This window comes from Mobula hypostoma, chromosome 23 (genome assembly GCF_963921235.1).
Source record: "Mobula hypostoma chromosome 23, sMobHyp1.1, whole genome shotgun sequence".
Classification (NCBI taxonomy): domain Eukaryota; kingdom Metazoa; phylum Chordata; class Chondrichthyes; order Myliobatiformes; family Myliobatidae; genus Mobula; species Mobula hypostoma.
The window spans coordinates 28463864-28479099 of NC_086119.1; the positions used below are offsets into that span (position 1 = coordinate 28463864).

Genomic DNA, 15236 nt, shown 5'->3' on the forward strand with positions numbered 1-15236 from the left:
AAAGATAGGTGCTTCTGTGGAACTGAACCTTCCTACTCTCTAAATCAGGGGTAGGCAACCTTAGGCACAAATGATTTTCGAGCATGCGTTATTCATTAACTTGAGGCCAGACATAACTAGATGTATTTAAATGGATAATTCCCATATTTCAATTTTGTTATGGCATTTATCTGGCCCACCATCTGCTCATTAATTCGCGATCCGGCCCACAGAGACAAATAGGGTGCCAACCCCTGCTCTAAATGTACCTCTTGGTTTAAAGAGACCCAATAAATCGTCAACAGGGCCAGCACTGTAGCATAATGGTTAGCGCAATGCTTCATAGCACAGCAGCTGTGAGATCGGGGTTCAAACCCCACTGCTACTGTAAGAAGTTTGTACATTTGCCTTGAGACTACATGGGTTTCCTCCAGGTGTTCCTTTCTAGCCCCCCCCCCCCACGTTCCAAAGATGCCCAGGTTAGAGTTAGTAAATTGTGGGCTTGCTATGTTGGCACTGGATGCGTGGCAACACGTGCAGGCTGCCCCCCTCCAACCCCAGCATATCCCTAATGCAATCAATGCAGTTCAAGCTCAATTTGTTGTCATTCAACCATACACAAGCATACTGCCAAACGAAACAACGTTCCTCCGGACAAAGGTGCACAGCACAACTTCATGCAACACATGAAGTGATATTGCCACAAATAAATTAACAAATAACCAGGTGCATTTACAACACAAGTTAAATCATAAGGAGTATAGCACTATTAGCACTTTGTATGTGATAAGACCGAAGTGATGGCAGGGAGTTCAGTAGTCTCACAGCCTGAGGGAAAGAAGCTGTTTTCCCTCCTAATGGTTCTTATCCTAATGTAATTGTATCTCCTGCCTGATGGTAGGGGGTCAAAGAGATTGTTGGACTGATAGGATGGATCATTGACAATGCTAAGGGCCCTGCATATGTAGCGCTCCTGGTAAATATCTCTGATGGTTGGAAGAGAGACTCCGACGATCCCCTCAGCAGTTCTTGTAGGAATTTGCAATCAGATGCCTTTCAATTCCCGTCCCAGATGGTGATGCAGGTGTCAGGACAGTCTCAATGGTTCTCCCGTAATTGGCTGGAATGGTGGGGGGGATGGGGGAATCTTCGCTCACCCACAGTATTTCTCTTTAGGAACTGGAGACGGTGCTGTGCTTTCTTGATCAAAGAGGTGGTGTTGAGGGGCCAGGTGAGATTGTCCGTTATGTGCACTCGAGAAATTTGGTACTCCTAACTCTCTCGATGGAGGAGCAGTTCATGTGCACTAAGGAGTGGCAGGCCTGCACCTTCCTAAAGTCCACACACGTCTCTTTTGTATTATCCACATGAGGCTCGGGTTGTGCTCTCAATATTCTCCGAACCACTCTACCTCCTCTCAGAATGCCGTCGCATCGTAATTGTTCGTGAGGCCAACCACTTGTGTCATCAGTGAGCTTGATGATTGGGTTTTAACCGGATCCAGCGATGCATTCGTGTATCAACAGCATGAACTTCTACAGCTGATAATTGCTAATAAGATGCTGGGTAGAGGAACTTCCATTGCTTGGTGTTTCAGCTTGACCAGGACAACAAAGGGGTGTCACTGGAGGCGGAGGAACAGATACAGGATTGCTTCAAGTTGGTGGACGGGGTTATATTCAAGGGCTCATCAGAGGATCTGAATGAATACACCAGTGTTGTCGCAGACTTGATTAAAACAGTCCTGGCTGAGTTTGTCTCCACAAAATCATTTGGAATCTTCCTCAAGCAGAGCCCTGGATGAACTATGAGATCGCCTTCTGCTGAGGACCAGATCAGTGGCATTCAGGACTGCCAACCAAGTAAGATGCAAGAAGTCCAGGTACAAGCTCCATAAAGCTATCTCATGTGCGAAGTGGCAATTAGGATCAAACTTGAGCCACTGGAGCATGCTTGACAGCCGTGGCAGGGCTTGAATGCTATCACCTCTTACAAATTGAAACCGAGCAACATAAGTGACAGCAAATCTTCGCTCCCAGATCAGCTCAATGCCTTCTATGCTCGCTTTGACCATCAAAACATGGAGGACTATACAAACTCCCACACCCCCCGTTGACCCTGTGATTCCAGTCCCTGAGACCAATGTACGAGCACCTTCTGGAGAGTGAACCCACGGCAAGCATCTGGCTCAGATGGGGTACCTGGCCGAGTACTAAAGACCCGTGCTGATCAACTGACTGGAATGTTCATCGATTACCTTTAACCTCTCGCTTTGGCATCTGAGGTACCCATCTGCTTCAAGCAGGCTTCAATTATAATGATGTCTAGAAGAACCTCAATGGCTATTGCCCAGTAGCATTTACATCTACTGTGATGAAGTACTTTGATGAAGTACTCCTCAATCCCGGAACAGCTGGACAGTAAAGATGCATACATCAGGGTGCTCTTTATCGGCTACAGCTCAGCATTTGGCACTATCATCACCTCAAGACTAATCAATACAATTCAAGATCTCCTTGTGCAATTGGATCTTGTATTTCCGATATTGCTACATTGATAACTGTATTGGTGCTGCATCACACACCCATACTGAGCTCCTCAAATTTCATCAACTTTGCTTCCAACTTCCAACCTGCCCTTAAATTCACTTGGTCCATTTCTGATACCTCTCTCCCATTTCTCGAACTCCCTGGCTCTATCTTTGGAGACAATCTGTCCACTGATATCTTTTATAAACTTATCAACTCCCACAGCTATCTTAACTCTATGTTTTCCCACCCTGTCTCCAGTATAAATGCAATTCCATTTTCTCAGTTTCTTTGTATCTGCTGGATCTGTTCCCAGGATGATGGATTCCTTTTCAGAACATCAAATATGTCCTTCTTCTTCAAAGAATGGGATTTGCCTTCCTCAACATTGATGCTGCTCTTACACATATCCCCTCCATTTCTCACACACATGCCCTCACCCCATCTTCCTGCCACCTTAACAGGGATAGAGTTCCTTTTGTCCTCACCTACCACCCCACGAGCCTCCTTATCCATTATTCTCCACAGCTTCCAGCATCTTCCACCATCTTCAACAGGATCTTACCATCAAGTACATTTTTACCTCCCCCCTCTGCCCAGCTCTCCGCTTTCCACAGGAATCGCTTCCTCTATGATTTGCTTGCCCTTCACCACTAATCTTCCTTCTGACACTTGTCCCTTCAAGCAAAAGAAGTGCTGCACCTACTGTGAGGAGAATACACATAGATAAGATGTTAGCTGTCCTGTGTGATCAGCAGTTGGTCTGCCACCTGTCTTCAAGAGAGAGATAAGGAACACAATGAAACAGCATCTGGAGATGTGTAATGAAGGGACGGGAGAGAGAGAGCTGTCTGGAGCGGCTCCCCCTTTGAACCCTGAACTGTTTGAAGTGATGGACAGACGATACCCCAGCAGGGGGATAAAAAGGGACAGGTTCGCTAAGGCAGGACACACACGACACCCGAGGTAACGAGACCCTGGAAGCGGTGCGCCTCTCACGAGTCGGTGGGAAGTACCGGACCTTAAGCGCACAGGGTGGAAAGGTACAATCAGCAGGAACCCGGTGTGTGTCCACCCTCGCTTGGGTGCTGGGTTCACTGCAGAGGATCGACCGCATCTGGAGGAGGGGTCACAGTCGGTGACCTCAGGTGACATCACCAAGGACCTGCCCGAAAGCTGCTTGTGAGCAAATATCACCGATCTGTGAGTGGAAGCCGTGTCTGAATGATCAGTCGTTCCCGTTCTCTCTCTCCCTCCCCCCACGTTGTCCATCGCCATGGCAACGATTACTGCGAACTGAACTAAATTGGACTGAACTTTGTGTCACTTTGAAATTTGGTCATTTGCCCCTAGACAATGATAGAGCTTGATTGATGCTGTTATCTTAATTCTGTGCACATGTGTGTTTATCATTGCTGAACTGTTGCATTTATTATCCTTTCGATTACTGTGTTGCTTGTTTCTTTAATAAAACTTTCTTAGTTCTAGTAATCCAGACTCCAACTGACTGATCCATTTCTGCTGGTTTGGCAACCCAGTTACGGGGTACGTAACACTACCCATTCACAACCTACTTCAGCTCCATTCAGGGCCCCAAAGACTCCTTTCAGCCGAGACAAGACTTCATCTGTAAATCCTTCAGGGTTGTCTACTGTGTCTGATATTCCTGATGTGGCCTCCTCTACACTGATGAGGCCTGATGTAGATTGGAGGACGAGCTTCTTTGCTCCATCTACAAAAAGCAGGATTTCCCACTGGCTAACCATTGTAATTCCAATTCCCATGTTGGTCCACAGTGTCATCTGCTGCCACGATGAGGCTAATTTCAGATTGGAGAAGCAACACCTCATATTTTGCCTGGGTCGTGCACTCAGATGCAGCGGCTTCAGGGTCAACCAAAAGTGTTACTGTATTTTTTGTAATCGCAGTGCCCTGCCGGACATTAAGAACTTAAAATACTGTGGGTCTACTCCTTCAACAAGTTGCTCATTGGCACAGAAGCCGAAGGAGCTGGATTTGGAGTGTAACATGACGCTGCCTACAACAGAGAGGTGCCAATGTGTGAAGTTGGCATGTAGACTAACAGCAAGTGATCGTCTTAGTCACTTTTCTTGTGATCATAAGAAATGTTTGGACGTTGGTGGTGAGGACTGCTGCAAGTCCAACTCATTGGTTTATTAGTGGACGGCAGGAGAGCTGCGCAGTCTCGGTCGTAGCGAAGACTGGACCTCAAGCCATGTTGTCCCCTGTTCACAGCCAGCCAGGGAGAGACGTCGGAGTCAGGGGGGGAGGTTGCGCTGGAGTGCTGGAGGCGGTGTGATGTGGTGTCCATTTGGAGTCATTGCTGCCCCCTCCCCAATGATCACTCAGCGGAAGACAAACTGTATTGTTCAACTGCAGACTGCTGCAACACTCGTGGACTCAGGGACTTGGACTACATATTTTTTGTATGCCTGTATTTTACTGCTGTCTTATATGCTATATGTGTTTGCTATCTTATATGTGCCTTGTAGTATGTATGACTGTCAGTCCTGTGTTTTCCACTTTGCCCCTGGAGTAACATCTTTTCACTTGGCTTTATTCATAGGTATTCATGCATGGTTGAATGCCAATTAAACATAAACTTGAACTTGAACAACCTTATGGCATGAAAGTTGATTTCTCTAACTTCCAGTAATTTTTCCCATTCACCATCCCCTCTTCTTTCATTCCCCACTCTGGCTCCCCTCTTACCTCTTCTCTTCTCCTCACCTGACTGTCACCTCCTCATGGTGCCCCTCCTCTTTCCCTTTCTCCCATAGTTCACTCTCCTTTCCTATCAGATTCCTTGTTCTTCAGCCCTTTTCCTTTTCCACCTATCACCTCTTAGCTTCTTACTTCATTCCCCCTCCCCCACCCACCTGGCTTCACCTATTATCTTCTGTATACTCCTTCGCTTCCCTCCACCGTCTTATTCTGGCTTCTCCTTTCTCTCCAGTCCTGATGAAGTGTCTCGGCTCGAAACATCGACTCTTTATTCATTTCCATAGATGCTCCTGATCCTCTGAGTTCCTCCAGTAATTTGTGTGTGTTGCTGTGGATCTGCAGAATCTCTTGTGTTTATGATGAGCTAAAATTAATCTTTGAGATTAAAAGCCTTTTGTCAAATATTTGTATGCATTTTGCATCTGTTTTGTTTTTATTTTAGGTTTGAGGCACGTGCAAATTCTTTGTTTTCATTATTACTTTCATACTTACTTATGAAATAAATGATTCTTTGGTTGACGTTCTCACTATTTATCAACTTGCATCAATATTTCACATCCATGGTTGTGTAACCATGACTGTGAAATACTGTGGTGTAGCAGTAAATGCTGGTTGTATAATGGATGATGTGCTGTGTGGCTGAGTAATTTGCTAACAGTAATACGGTTCAGGTGTCAAATGTACGGAAACTATAAAAATGGAAATCTATCCTTTCCCTGTGCATTGCTTTAGCAGAGGAAATGGTCACTAATTTCAAGATGTGTACTTCATTTTTGCGTTTGTTTGCATGGAGAACAGATTGATTGATTAGTTTGGTCTCTGATCATACTTTCACTTCCACTTTTGTTCATGTTGCATTAAGTACAAATTCCTGTTTAAAATGTAGGATGAACTCTGAAATTGTGAATCTTTTCAGTGAGCTGGAGAGACCGATTCATAATGAAGCCTGAAATGGGTGGATTCCTGGACTCTTTGGGAGTCTCTGGTTTTGAGGAATAGGCAAGAATTGGAGTTGGGGCTGAAGTCAGAACTGCTCGGATCCTGTGGGAATAGCAGAGTCGGCTTGAGTTGTTTAATAAACCAATCCTTCTCCCATCTGTGTTGTTTTTATTGATGTTACTATATATCAAGCAGGTGTTGGGGGAGTCCAAGGGCCCACACTCGATATTTTCAGAAACAGCTTATTCCCCTCCGATTTATTAATGGCCTATGAACGCTATGTTGTTATTCATTTTTGGTGGGGGTTTATTTATTTATTATAATTTATCGTGATTTTATGCTTTTTCAGTGTATTACTGCTGCAAAACAAATTTCACATCATTTATGACATTGATAATAATTGATTCTGACTATAGTTTTCTAACTCTATTAAACTTACACCACTCTCAAACACTAGCTGACATTGTATACTTTCTTTAAAAGTAATATTGTTCATAGTCTCATCAGAATAATGTGTTATGCTTAATTAAGTTTCTATGGAATAATAATAATAGTAAGTACTTTATTGATCCAGAGTGGGAATCCTGGTCATATTATGATAAAAGTTTCACTTGAGATTCCTTTCATTTCTATGACATTTAATTTTGCATATTCAGTTGGTTGAGACATTCCTAATCAATTAGAGCATATATAACAATTACAATCATGCATTTAATTCTCCTTAAATTTACCCTTTTGTTTTCTGCCAGGACATGGAGTAGGCTATGAAGAAGTAATCATTCATGGCAATATGGATGAAATGAGATTTGTTGCATTCTATATCAAGTAAGTCTTCACCAAAAATCTATTTAAATAAGAAAAATACTCACAGATTCTATATTTTAAGAAACTGAAATTAAAGCATATAATCTGTAATATTTTGTTCAAATTATTAGGGAAGATACCGTCATTGCAGTTTGCAGTCTGAATTATGATCCTGTGGTCTCCCAAGTAGCTGAAGTTCTAGCCTCAGGAAAGACTATATCGAAGGAAGAAGCTAGGTATGTCTTTCTTAATATGTGAGTTTGATATACTGTATCCTATGTTATCTCTCTGAACTTGATTAAAAAGTAAGTATAACATGTGCCACTGTTCTAAAGATCCGGCATAATCTGTAACTGTCCAAGTCTAACATTTATGCTTCTGTAGAAGTCTGATTATATAAAAATATATAGATTTCATTTATTTGCATATAGACAATAGACAATAGACGCTGGAGTAGGCCATTCGGCCCTTTGAGCCAACACCGCCATTCACTGTGATCATGGCTGATCATCCACAATCAGTACCCTGTTCCTGCCTTCTCCCCATATCCCTTGACTCCGCTATCTTTAAGAGCTCTATCTAACTCTTTCTTGAAAGAATCCAGAGAATTAGCCTCCACTGCCTTCTAAGGCAGAGCATTCCACAGATCCATAACCCTCTGTGTGAAATTTTTTTCGTCAACTCCGTTCTAAATGGTCTACCCCTTAATCTTAAACTGTGGCCTCTGGTTCTGGACTCCCTCAACATCCGGAACATGTTTCCTGCCTCTAGCGTGTCCAATCCCTTAACAATCTTATATGTTTCAATCAGATCCCCTCTCATCCTCCTAAATTCCAGTGTATAAAAGCCCAGTCACTCCAATCTTTCAACATATGACATTCCTGCTATCCCTGGAATTAACCCAGTGAACCTACGCTGCACTCCCTCCATAGCAAGAAAATCCTTCCTCAAATTTGGAGACCAAAACTGCACACAATACTCCAGGTGGGGTCTCACCAGGGCCTTATACAACTGCAGAAGGACCTCTTTGCTCCTACACTCAACTCCCATTGTTATGAAGGCCAACATGCCATTAGCTTTCTTCACTGTTTGCTGTACCTGCATGCTTACTTTCAGTGACTGATGAACAAGGACACCTAGATCTTGTTGTACTTCCCATTTTCCTAACTTGTCACCATTCAGATAGTAATCTGCCTTCCTGTTCTTGCCACCAAAGTAGATAACCTCACATTTATCCACATTAAATTGCATCTGCCATGCATCTGCCCACTCACCCAACCTGTCTAAGTCACCCTGGATTCTCATAACATCTTCCTCACATTTCACATTGTCTCCCAGCTTTGTGTATATGAGCAGTAAATTTGTGTTTCATATGTTGCAACATTCATTGTGCTAAGTGAAACACTGGAAATGTGTTCCTTGAATGTCAAAAATTAAAGTTACACTGGAAAGGATTAAGACCAAAATTTGGTATAGCAATATCAGCTGTTCGCTATCTTCTCCCTGCGAAACTGTACATCAGCTTCAGAATTTCCATATGAATGCAGAGATCCTGAAGTTGTGTTAAGATATATTTGCCAATTTTACCAACCGTGCTCTGACTCAGTAAGGAACATGAGAAAACAGGAGCAGGATTATGCCTTCAGGCCTCAAGGCTGCCCCACCATTTAGTATGACCATGGCTGATCAATGCTGGCCTCAACATTTCTTCTATGTCATTTCTCAATATCCTTCAAATTCACCATCCATCAAATGTTTATCCACCTCCACTTTAAATACTTCCAGTGATCCAACTTCCCAAGATTAATTCCAGGGGTCCAATACCATCTGCTAGAAGAAATTTCTACATTTTGAATATCTGGCCCCTTATCTTATAGTTATATCCCTCTGTTTGAAACTCTCCCACTAGTGGAAACATGCGAACATCTAACCTGTCAAGCTCATTTAGGATCTTGTATATGTGAATAAGATTACCCTTCACTCTTCTAACCTCCATAGAACAGAGTCAAATTATTTAGCCTCCCTTGGTAGGAAAATCTCTCACCCTTTTGGTCATGAGGACAAAGTTGTGGAGTTTCACTCAAACACTTGTGTCAACAATTTCCCTGTTCTTTGCCTTGGTTCCTCATACCGGTTGCTCTCCATTTGAAAATATCAGCCAATTAAAGACTTCTAATTATTCAAATTTGTCAAATGTTTAAATTTTAAAAAAGTTTTGAAATGTACAGTTTTTAATAGTGTAATTTTAAAATGTTTCTGAATATCAGAAAATGTTTAGATATATTCAATGTATTTGACATCTTTGCCAACCACGTCATGTGGCTTACCCAGTTGTCAATGTTTTTCTACCACTTCTGCAGGCAGAATTTAACTTTAGCTTGATGTTGCACCTCACTTAGAAATGAACCTTTGAATATATATTATTTAATATCAAATTCATCTCTTGATGAACGAACATTGCCTTCTCAGCCCAAACCTTTCTCAGAGTTGACTGAAAATCCTAAAAATAGTCTGATGATCTATATGAGAAACAGTGATGAAAGAAATGAATACATGAGGGACTAGAGACGATGGCAATCTCAAGTAGATCAGTGAAAACCTGATTAGGCAATCCTTTTTTCCAGAAATTAGTTGGAAGCTGAACCATTTTTATTTACATTCCATTAATTCATGAGATGAAAAAAATCAACCACAAAAATTGGAATACTTAAAGTTCAAAGTTCAAAGTACAATGTATTATCAGAGTACATACATGTCACCATATACAACCTGAGATCTTTTTCCTGTGGCCAGATCAGCAAATCTATAGAATAGTAGCTGTAAACAGGATTAGGGAAAGAGAAAGGACATAGAGGACAACAAATTGTGCAAATGCAATTATAAATAAATAGCAATGAAATGGGAGCATGAAATAACAAGATAAAGAGTCCTTAAGTAGCAATCACTGGTTGTGGAACATCTCAATAGATGAATTATCCTCTTGTTCAAGAGCTTGATGGTTCAGGGATAGTACCTGTTCTTGACCCTGGTGTGTGAGTTCTGAGGCACTTGTACCTTCTACCTGGTGGCAGCAGCGAGCAAAGAGCATGGCCTGGGTGGTGAGGATCTTTGATGATGGATGCTGCTTTCCTATGACACTGTTTTAAGCAAATATGCATAATAGTTTGAGGACTTTACCCATGATGTGCTGGGCTGAATTCCCTTCCTTCTGTAAGATTTTCTGTTTGAAGACATTGATGTTCCCATACCAGGCCATAATGCAGCCAGTCAGCACACTTTCCACCAAACATGTTTTTTTTTAGATTATGAGAACACTCAGTCCTCTTTTATTGTCATTTAGAAATGCATACATGCATTAAGAAATGATACAATGTTTCTCCGGAGTGGTATCACAGAAAACAGGACAAACCAAAGACTAACACTGACAGAACCACATAATTATAACATATAGTTACAGCGGTGCAAAGCAATACCATAATTTGATGAAGAACAAACCATGGGCATGGTAAATAAAGTCTCAAAAGTCCCCAGGTCAATCGACTCCCGAGTCCCCGATAGCAGGCAGCACAAGGGAGAAACTCCCTGCCATAAAGCTCCAGGCATTGTCAACTTGCCGACGCCTTGGAAGCAGCTGACCACAGCCGACACTGAGTCCATCCGTCCGAAAACTTCGAGCTTCCGACCAGCCCTCCGATACAGCCTCCCGAGCGCCATCTTCTGCCGAGCACCTTCGACCTTGCCCCGGCCGCTGAAACACGCAAAGCCGAGGATTTCGGGGCCTTCTGCTCCGGAGATTCCAGTTACCACACAGTAGCAGCGGCAGTGAAGCGGGCATTTCAGAAGTTTCCAGATGTTCCTCCGTACTCTCACATCCGTCTCGCCATCAGATCAGAATTGTGCATGGCCCCCTACTTGACAAATAACAGACATCACCACCGAAGTGGCCACGCCCGCTGCCGTCGCGCCGCCATCTTCTCCAGTCTACAGAAGTTTGTCAAGGTTTTTGATGACATGCTGAATCTCCGCAAAGTCCGGAGGAAGTAGAGACGCTGTTGTGCTTCCTCTGTAATTATATTTAAATGCTGGGTCCAGGACAGGTCATCTGAGATAGAGACACCCAGGAATTTAAAGTTACTGACCCTCTCCACCTCTGATCATCCGATGACAACTGGCTCACGGACTTCTGGTCTTGCTGACATTGAGTGTGAGGTTGTTGTTATGACAGTCAGATTTTCAATCTCCCTCCTGTATCATACAAACCTTTAGTAGATCTTGGCAGGCAATTAAAGTTCCCTGACTTTATCGTATCATCACCCTGAGGCGTGACATGGTCATTTTGTCAGGAACCTCAAAGCAGGTGGTCATGGTAGAATTGACAGTTCCTTCGGAAGACCAAATTGAAGAATCCTTTGAACTCAGGAAAGCCAAATACCAGGAATTGGTAGAGCAGTGCTGGAGATGGGTGGAAGGCACAATGCAAACCTATTGAGGTGGGGTGTAGAGGCTTTGCTTTCTGCTTGCTGTGCAGAACCTACTCTCTCCTTGGCATTACAGGGGCTGCAAAGAAACGAGCCATCCAGATGGCTGTGGATCAAGAGGTGTAACCCGTGGACCCATGCTGTTGGGACACGTGCCAGGGCCTGGTAGATCCTGGCTGTGTCGACCAGGTGATGGTGTCTGGTGTTGAAAAGACCCGAATCACCTGATAACCCCCAGGTTACAACACTGATTATGTGTCCCAGCGCATCCTGGGATGTATCTCAGTTTCATAAAACTATCACAAGACTTTGTACAAGGCATTTTACAATTGCATTATTAGTATTTCACTCTGTATTACACTAACATTACAAAGATCTGGCACCTTGCAGTTTTGGTGCTAGACTAGAAGTTTTTATTGGAGACTAAGAGACTGGAGATGATGGAAGCTCAAGCAACAAACAACCTACCTGCTGAGTTCCTCCAGCAGACTGTTTGTTGCTATCTGCATTTATTTTATGCTAATACTTCCCAGCATGGTTTTAATTCATTTTTACATGCTACATAGTAGAATAATAAATTCCCAGGGAACCCAGTGTGTCTCAGGAAGTGGGAAATATAATAAGCATTTAAAACCTTGGTTCTGACTGCACAGGTACCCATATTCCTGACCCCTGTTGTTCTGGACCTCATTCCTGGTTCTCACAGTTTATCTTGCCCACAATCCACACGTTGGCCCCAGGCAAAACCCTGGACCCATGACACTGACTGCAAAAAAGCCACAGGTGAAATGAGCAACCTTCTTTTATAAAGCACACCTCTTTCACCTCAGTCGGTTGAGGAAGTTTGTTATGGGCCCCCATATTCTAAGAACTTTCTACAGGGGCACAATTGAGAGCATCCTGACTGACTGCATCACTGCTTGGTATGGGAACTGTACCTCCCTTAGTCACAAGACTCTGCAGAGAGTGGTGCGGACAGCCCAGCACATCTGTAGTTGTGAACTTCCCATGATTCACGACATTTACAAGGACAGGTATGAAAAGAGGGCCCGTAGGATCACTGGGGACCCGAGCCACCCCAACCACAATCTATTCCAGCTGCTTCCATCCGGGAAATGATACCGCAGCATAAAAGCCAGGATCAACAGACACCTGGACAGCTTCTTCCACCAGGCTATTAGACTGATTAAATCACACTGCTTTGAGTGTACTCTATGTTAAATTGACTGTCCTACTTATTGTAAATTACTATGATTGCACATTTAGACAGAGACGTAACGTAAAGATTTTTACCCCTCATGTATGTGAAGGATATAAGAAGAAGTAAAGTCAATTCAGTTCAGTTCAAGTCAATTCGCCACTGTGGTGACAGATCTAATTAGGGCATTCAAAAAGCAGCTAAATCTGAAAGGAAAGCATTTGCAGTGTGGTGGAGAGATTTTGGGGAAATGAGTTACGTTCCTACACGGATCCAGTATAGATTCATCAGACCGAATGGCCTCTTTCTGTGCTGTAACCGTCTGAGAGAGTTGGCTGACAGTTTACCATGATCTTTAGTGATTTGGTGCTCTACTGAAAAGACCCAGGCAAATTCTGTTCTGAATACTACCTTAAATTTCTGCAGTTTGTGCTTTCCCTGAGCATTTTTGTGTTGAATCAGTACCTGGGTGTGATATTACTCTTTAGAATGGAGGAGTGGTCAAGGTAATCAGAGAGAGGGAGGATTGGACTCTGACAGCAAAGTTCAATCAAAACCCTTGTGTATTTAAATAGATTGACAAAACGTACTGTCAGTAATGTTTTACTGGAGATGTGTTGCTTCACAGCTTTAACTCTGCATTCGCCTGAAGTGAAACTCATATGCCTGAGTAGACAAAGAGCAAAACCTTCTCTCTCTACTTCTAAACTTCCCAAAATTTTCACTTTATCTTGTTCCTACTGCTTTTGAGATACTCAGGGGTGGCCGGATGAGCTAATTGGGTTGGTGTTTGATTCTTTTCTAAATGTGCCATCTTCACCGTATATACATGTCACTTTGTGTAGACTTGCAAGTTCAAATCTGTATGAACATCATCTCTGTGCTCTGCTGTCCTGGTTCACCTTTATTGTCCTGTAGTAATGATAGTGCAGTTCAAGGTTCATTTGACTGAAATATTTATTTTACTTTCCAACAGCTCCGAGGATATGCCGTGGATTAAAAAGATCTGATGTTTTCCATGCTTCAAGCAAAACTTTTAGAATTACATTTTAAAGGAAGTTTCCCAAAACTTAATTGATTTTTCTATTTGTTTTATGAACCTTTTATTTCAAAACATTCTATGTAAACTGGGAGAATACAATAATTAATTTCTATAATCTACAATTAACTTTGATTACCATACCTAATATTTCTATATTTTTTAACCTGCCTGATAAAATGAAATGTAATAGAATTACCATTATAATTGTGTTTTATAGGTATTTCTGCTGATTTCTACTTATTCCCGAAATTGATAAATGGTTACAGCACAATTGCTAAAAATTTGAATGAATAATCCTCTGGTTAGCTGTAGATGTAGATAATGAGCACGTTATGGCATAATCTTCCAATGAACTGAGTTTATGGGGGTTGATAGTGGAGGAAACTTTGGATCTGTATTGGTGTTGAAAATATATATTCCAATATGCAAGCTGTTGCAGTGTTATGCAATCAAATCATATGAATATATAAAGTCACATGCATCTCTGTACACATGATTTTCAGTGTTTTAAATTTAAGACAGAATAAGCCACAGACATACAAGAATATTATTACTCTTTATTCTATTTTGCCATATATAGATATAGCTGTAAAAATCATTTTTTAAAGTTCCCCATTTTCATTTTTATATTCAGTTCACAATTCTCCCCCTTGGTCTCAAGAAAATGTACCCCTCACAGAAAATGCCAAATAATTCACAAAGCAGTACTCTGGATGAAGCTTCGATGCACATTGATGGAGTAATTCTGTTTTCTTCACTGCAATTAGAACTTTTGAAATATCTTTACTGAAGAGCAGCAAGTAAATTTGATTGGAGTTATTCCTTCTTTTAATGCACATATACCATATCTAAGAACAAAGTCTGCATTTAGTGCTTGCCTCATTGCTGCACTAGTTGTCTTTGGAATGCTTGTTTTGCAAGTGATGTATAAATATCAATGGCCAAAACAGAACAAGTATGAAAGCAATCTCGAAAGTTGGCTATTTAGTTCATTCTTTTCAGCACTTATTTGATGGTCATTTTTGCTTTGGACTGGCTTTCTTCAACTGATGCAGAACATTCGTCTTCCTGCAATCTGTATATATAAAAAACATGACAAGTATCTTTTTTATTCTAAGCTTTCAAGCCATTCATACTGCAGCTATGTAACATTGACAGAAGTTTTAATTTTTGATGAATGAAGCAAACTTACGCTATATGATTTAGTCCAATTTCTGTATTCATGATTATGCCATTTCTCTTTCTGTATTTCAATAAAAGCATTCATAAAAGCAAAGCAATTCTCTCTGCGGACTCATTTACAATCTTAATGCGAAGTTTGAGTGCCCCCTAGTGTTAACTCTTCATTCCCGTTGTTTCAGGGTAACAGGGCCAACTTGTTACGGGCAACATTTTGAATCTTTATTTTACCACAGGAAGCAATTATATTATTTAGTATCACATTTTGGTCTCCATATTATGATACGGATGTGTTCACATTGGAAATGGTGCAGAGAAGATTGATTCCGGGGGTGGGGAAGAAG

The 15236-nt window shown here is 41.9% G+C and overlaps 1 protein-coding gene across 2 annotated transcripts in view; it reads left to right on the forward strand.

The window, feature by feature from the left end:
- The window catches only part of aifm4 (apoptosis inducing factor mitochondria associated 4), a 58026-nt gene extending 43047 nt beyond the window's left edge, over window positions 1-14979 (forward strand). For both annotated transcript variants that reach the window (XM_063031238.1, XM_063031239.1), the window contains 3 exons: window positions 6941-7016; window positions 7127-7231; window positions 13648-14979. In XM_063031238.1, coding sequence (XP_062887308.1) covers window positions 6941-7016; window positions 7127-7231; window positions 13648-13681 — 215 coding nt within the window. In that variant the 3' untranslated portion in view covers window positions 13682-14979. The remainder of the gene's footprint in view (window positions 1-6940; window positions 7017-7126; window positions 7232-13647) is intronic.
- Window positions 14980-15236: the final 257 nt, after the last annotated feature.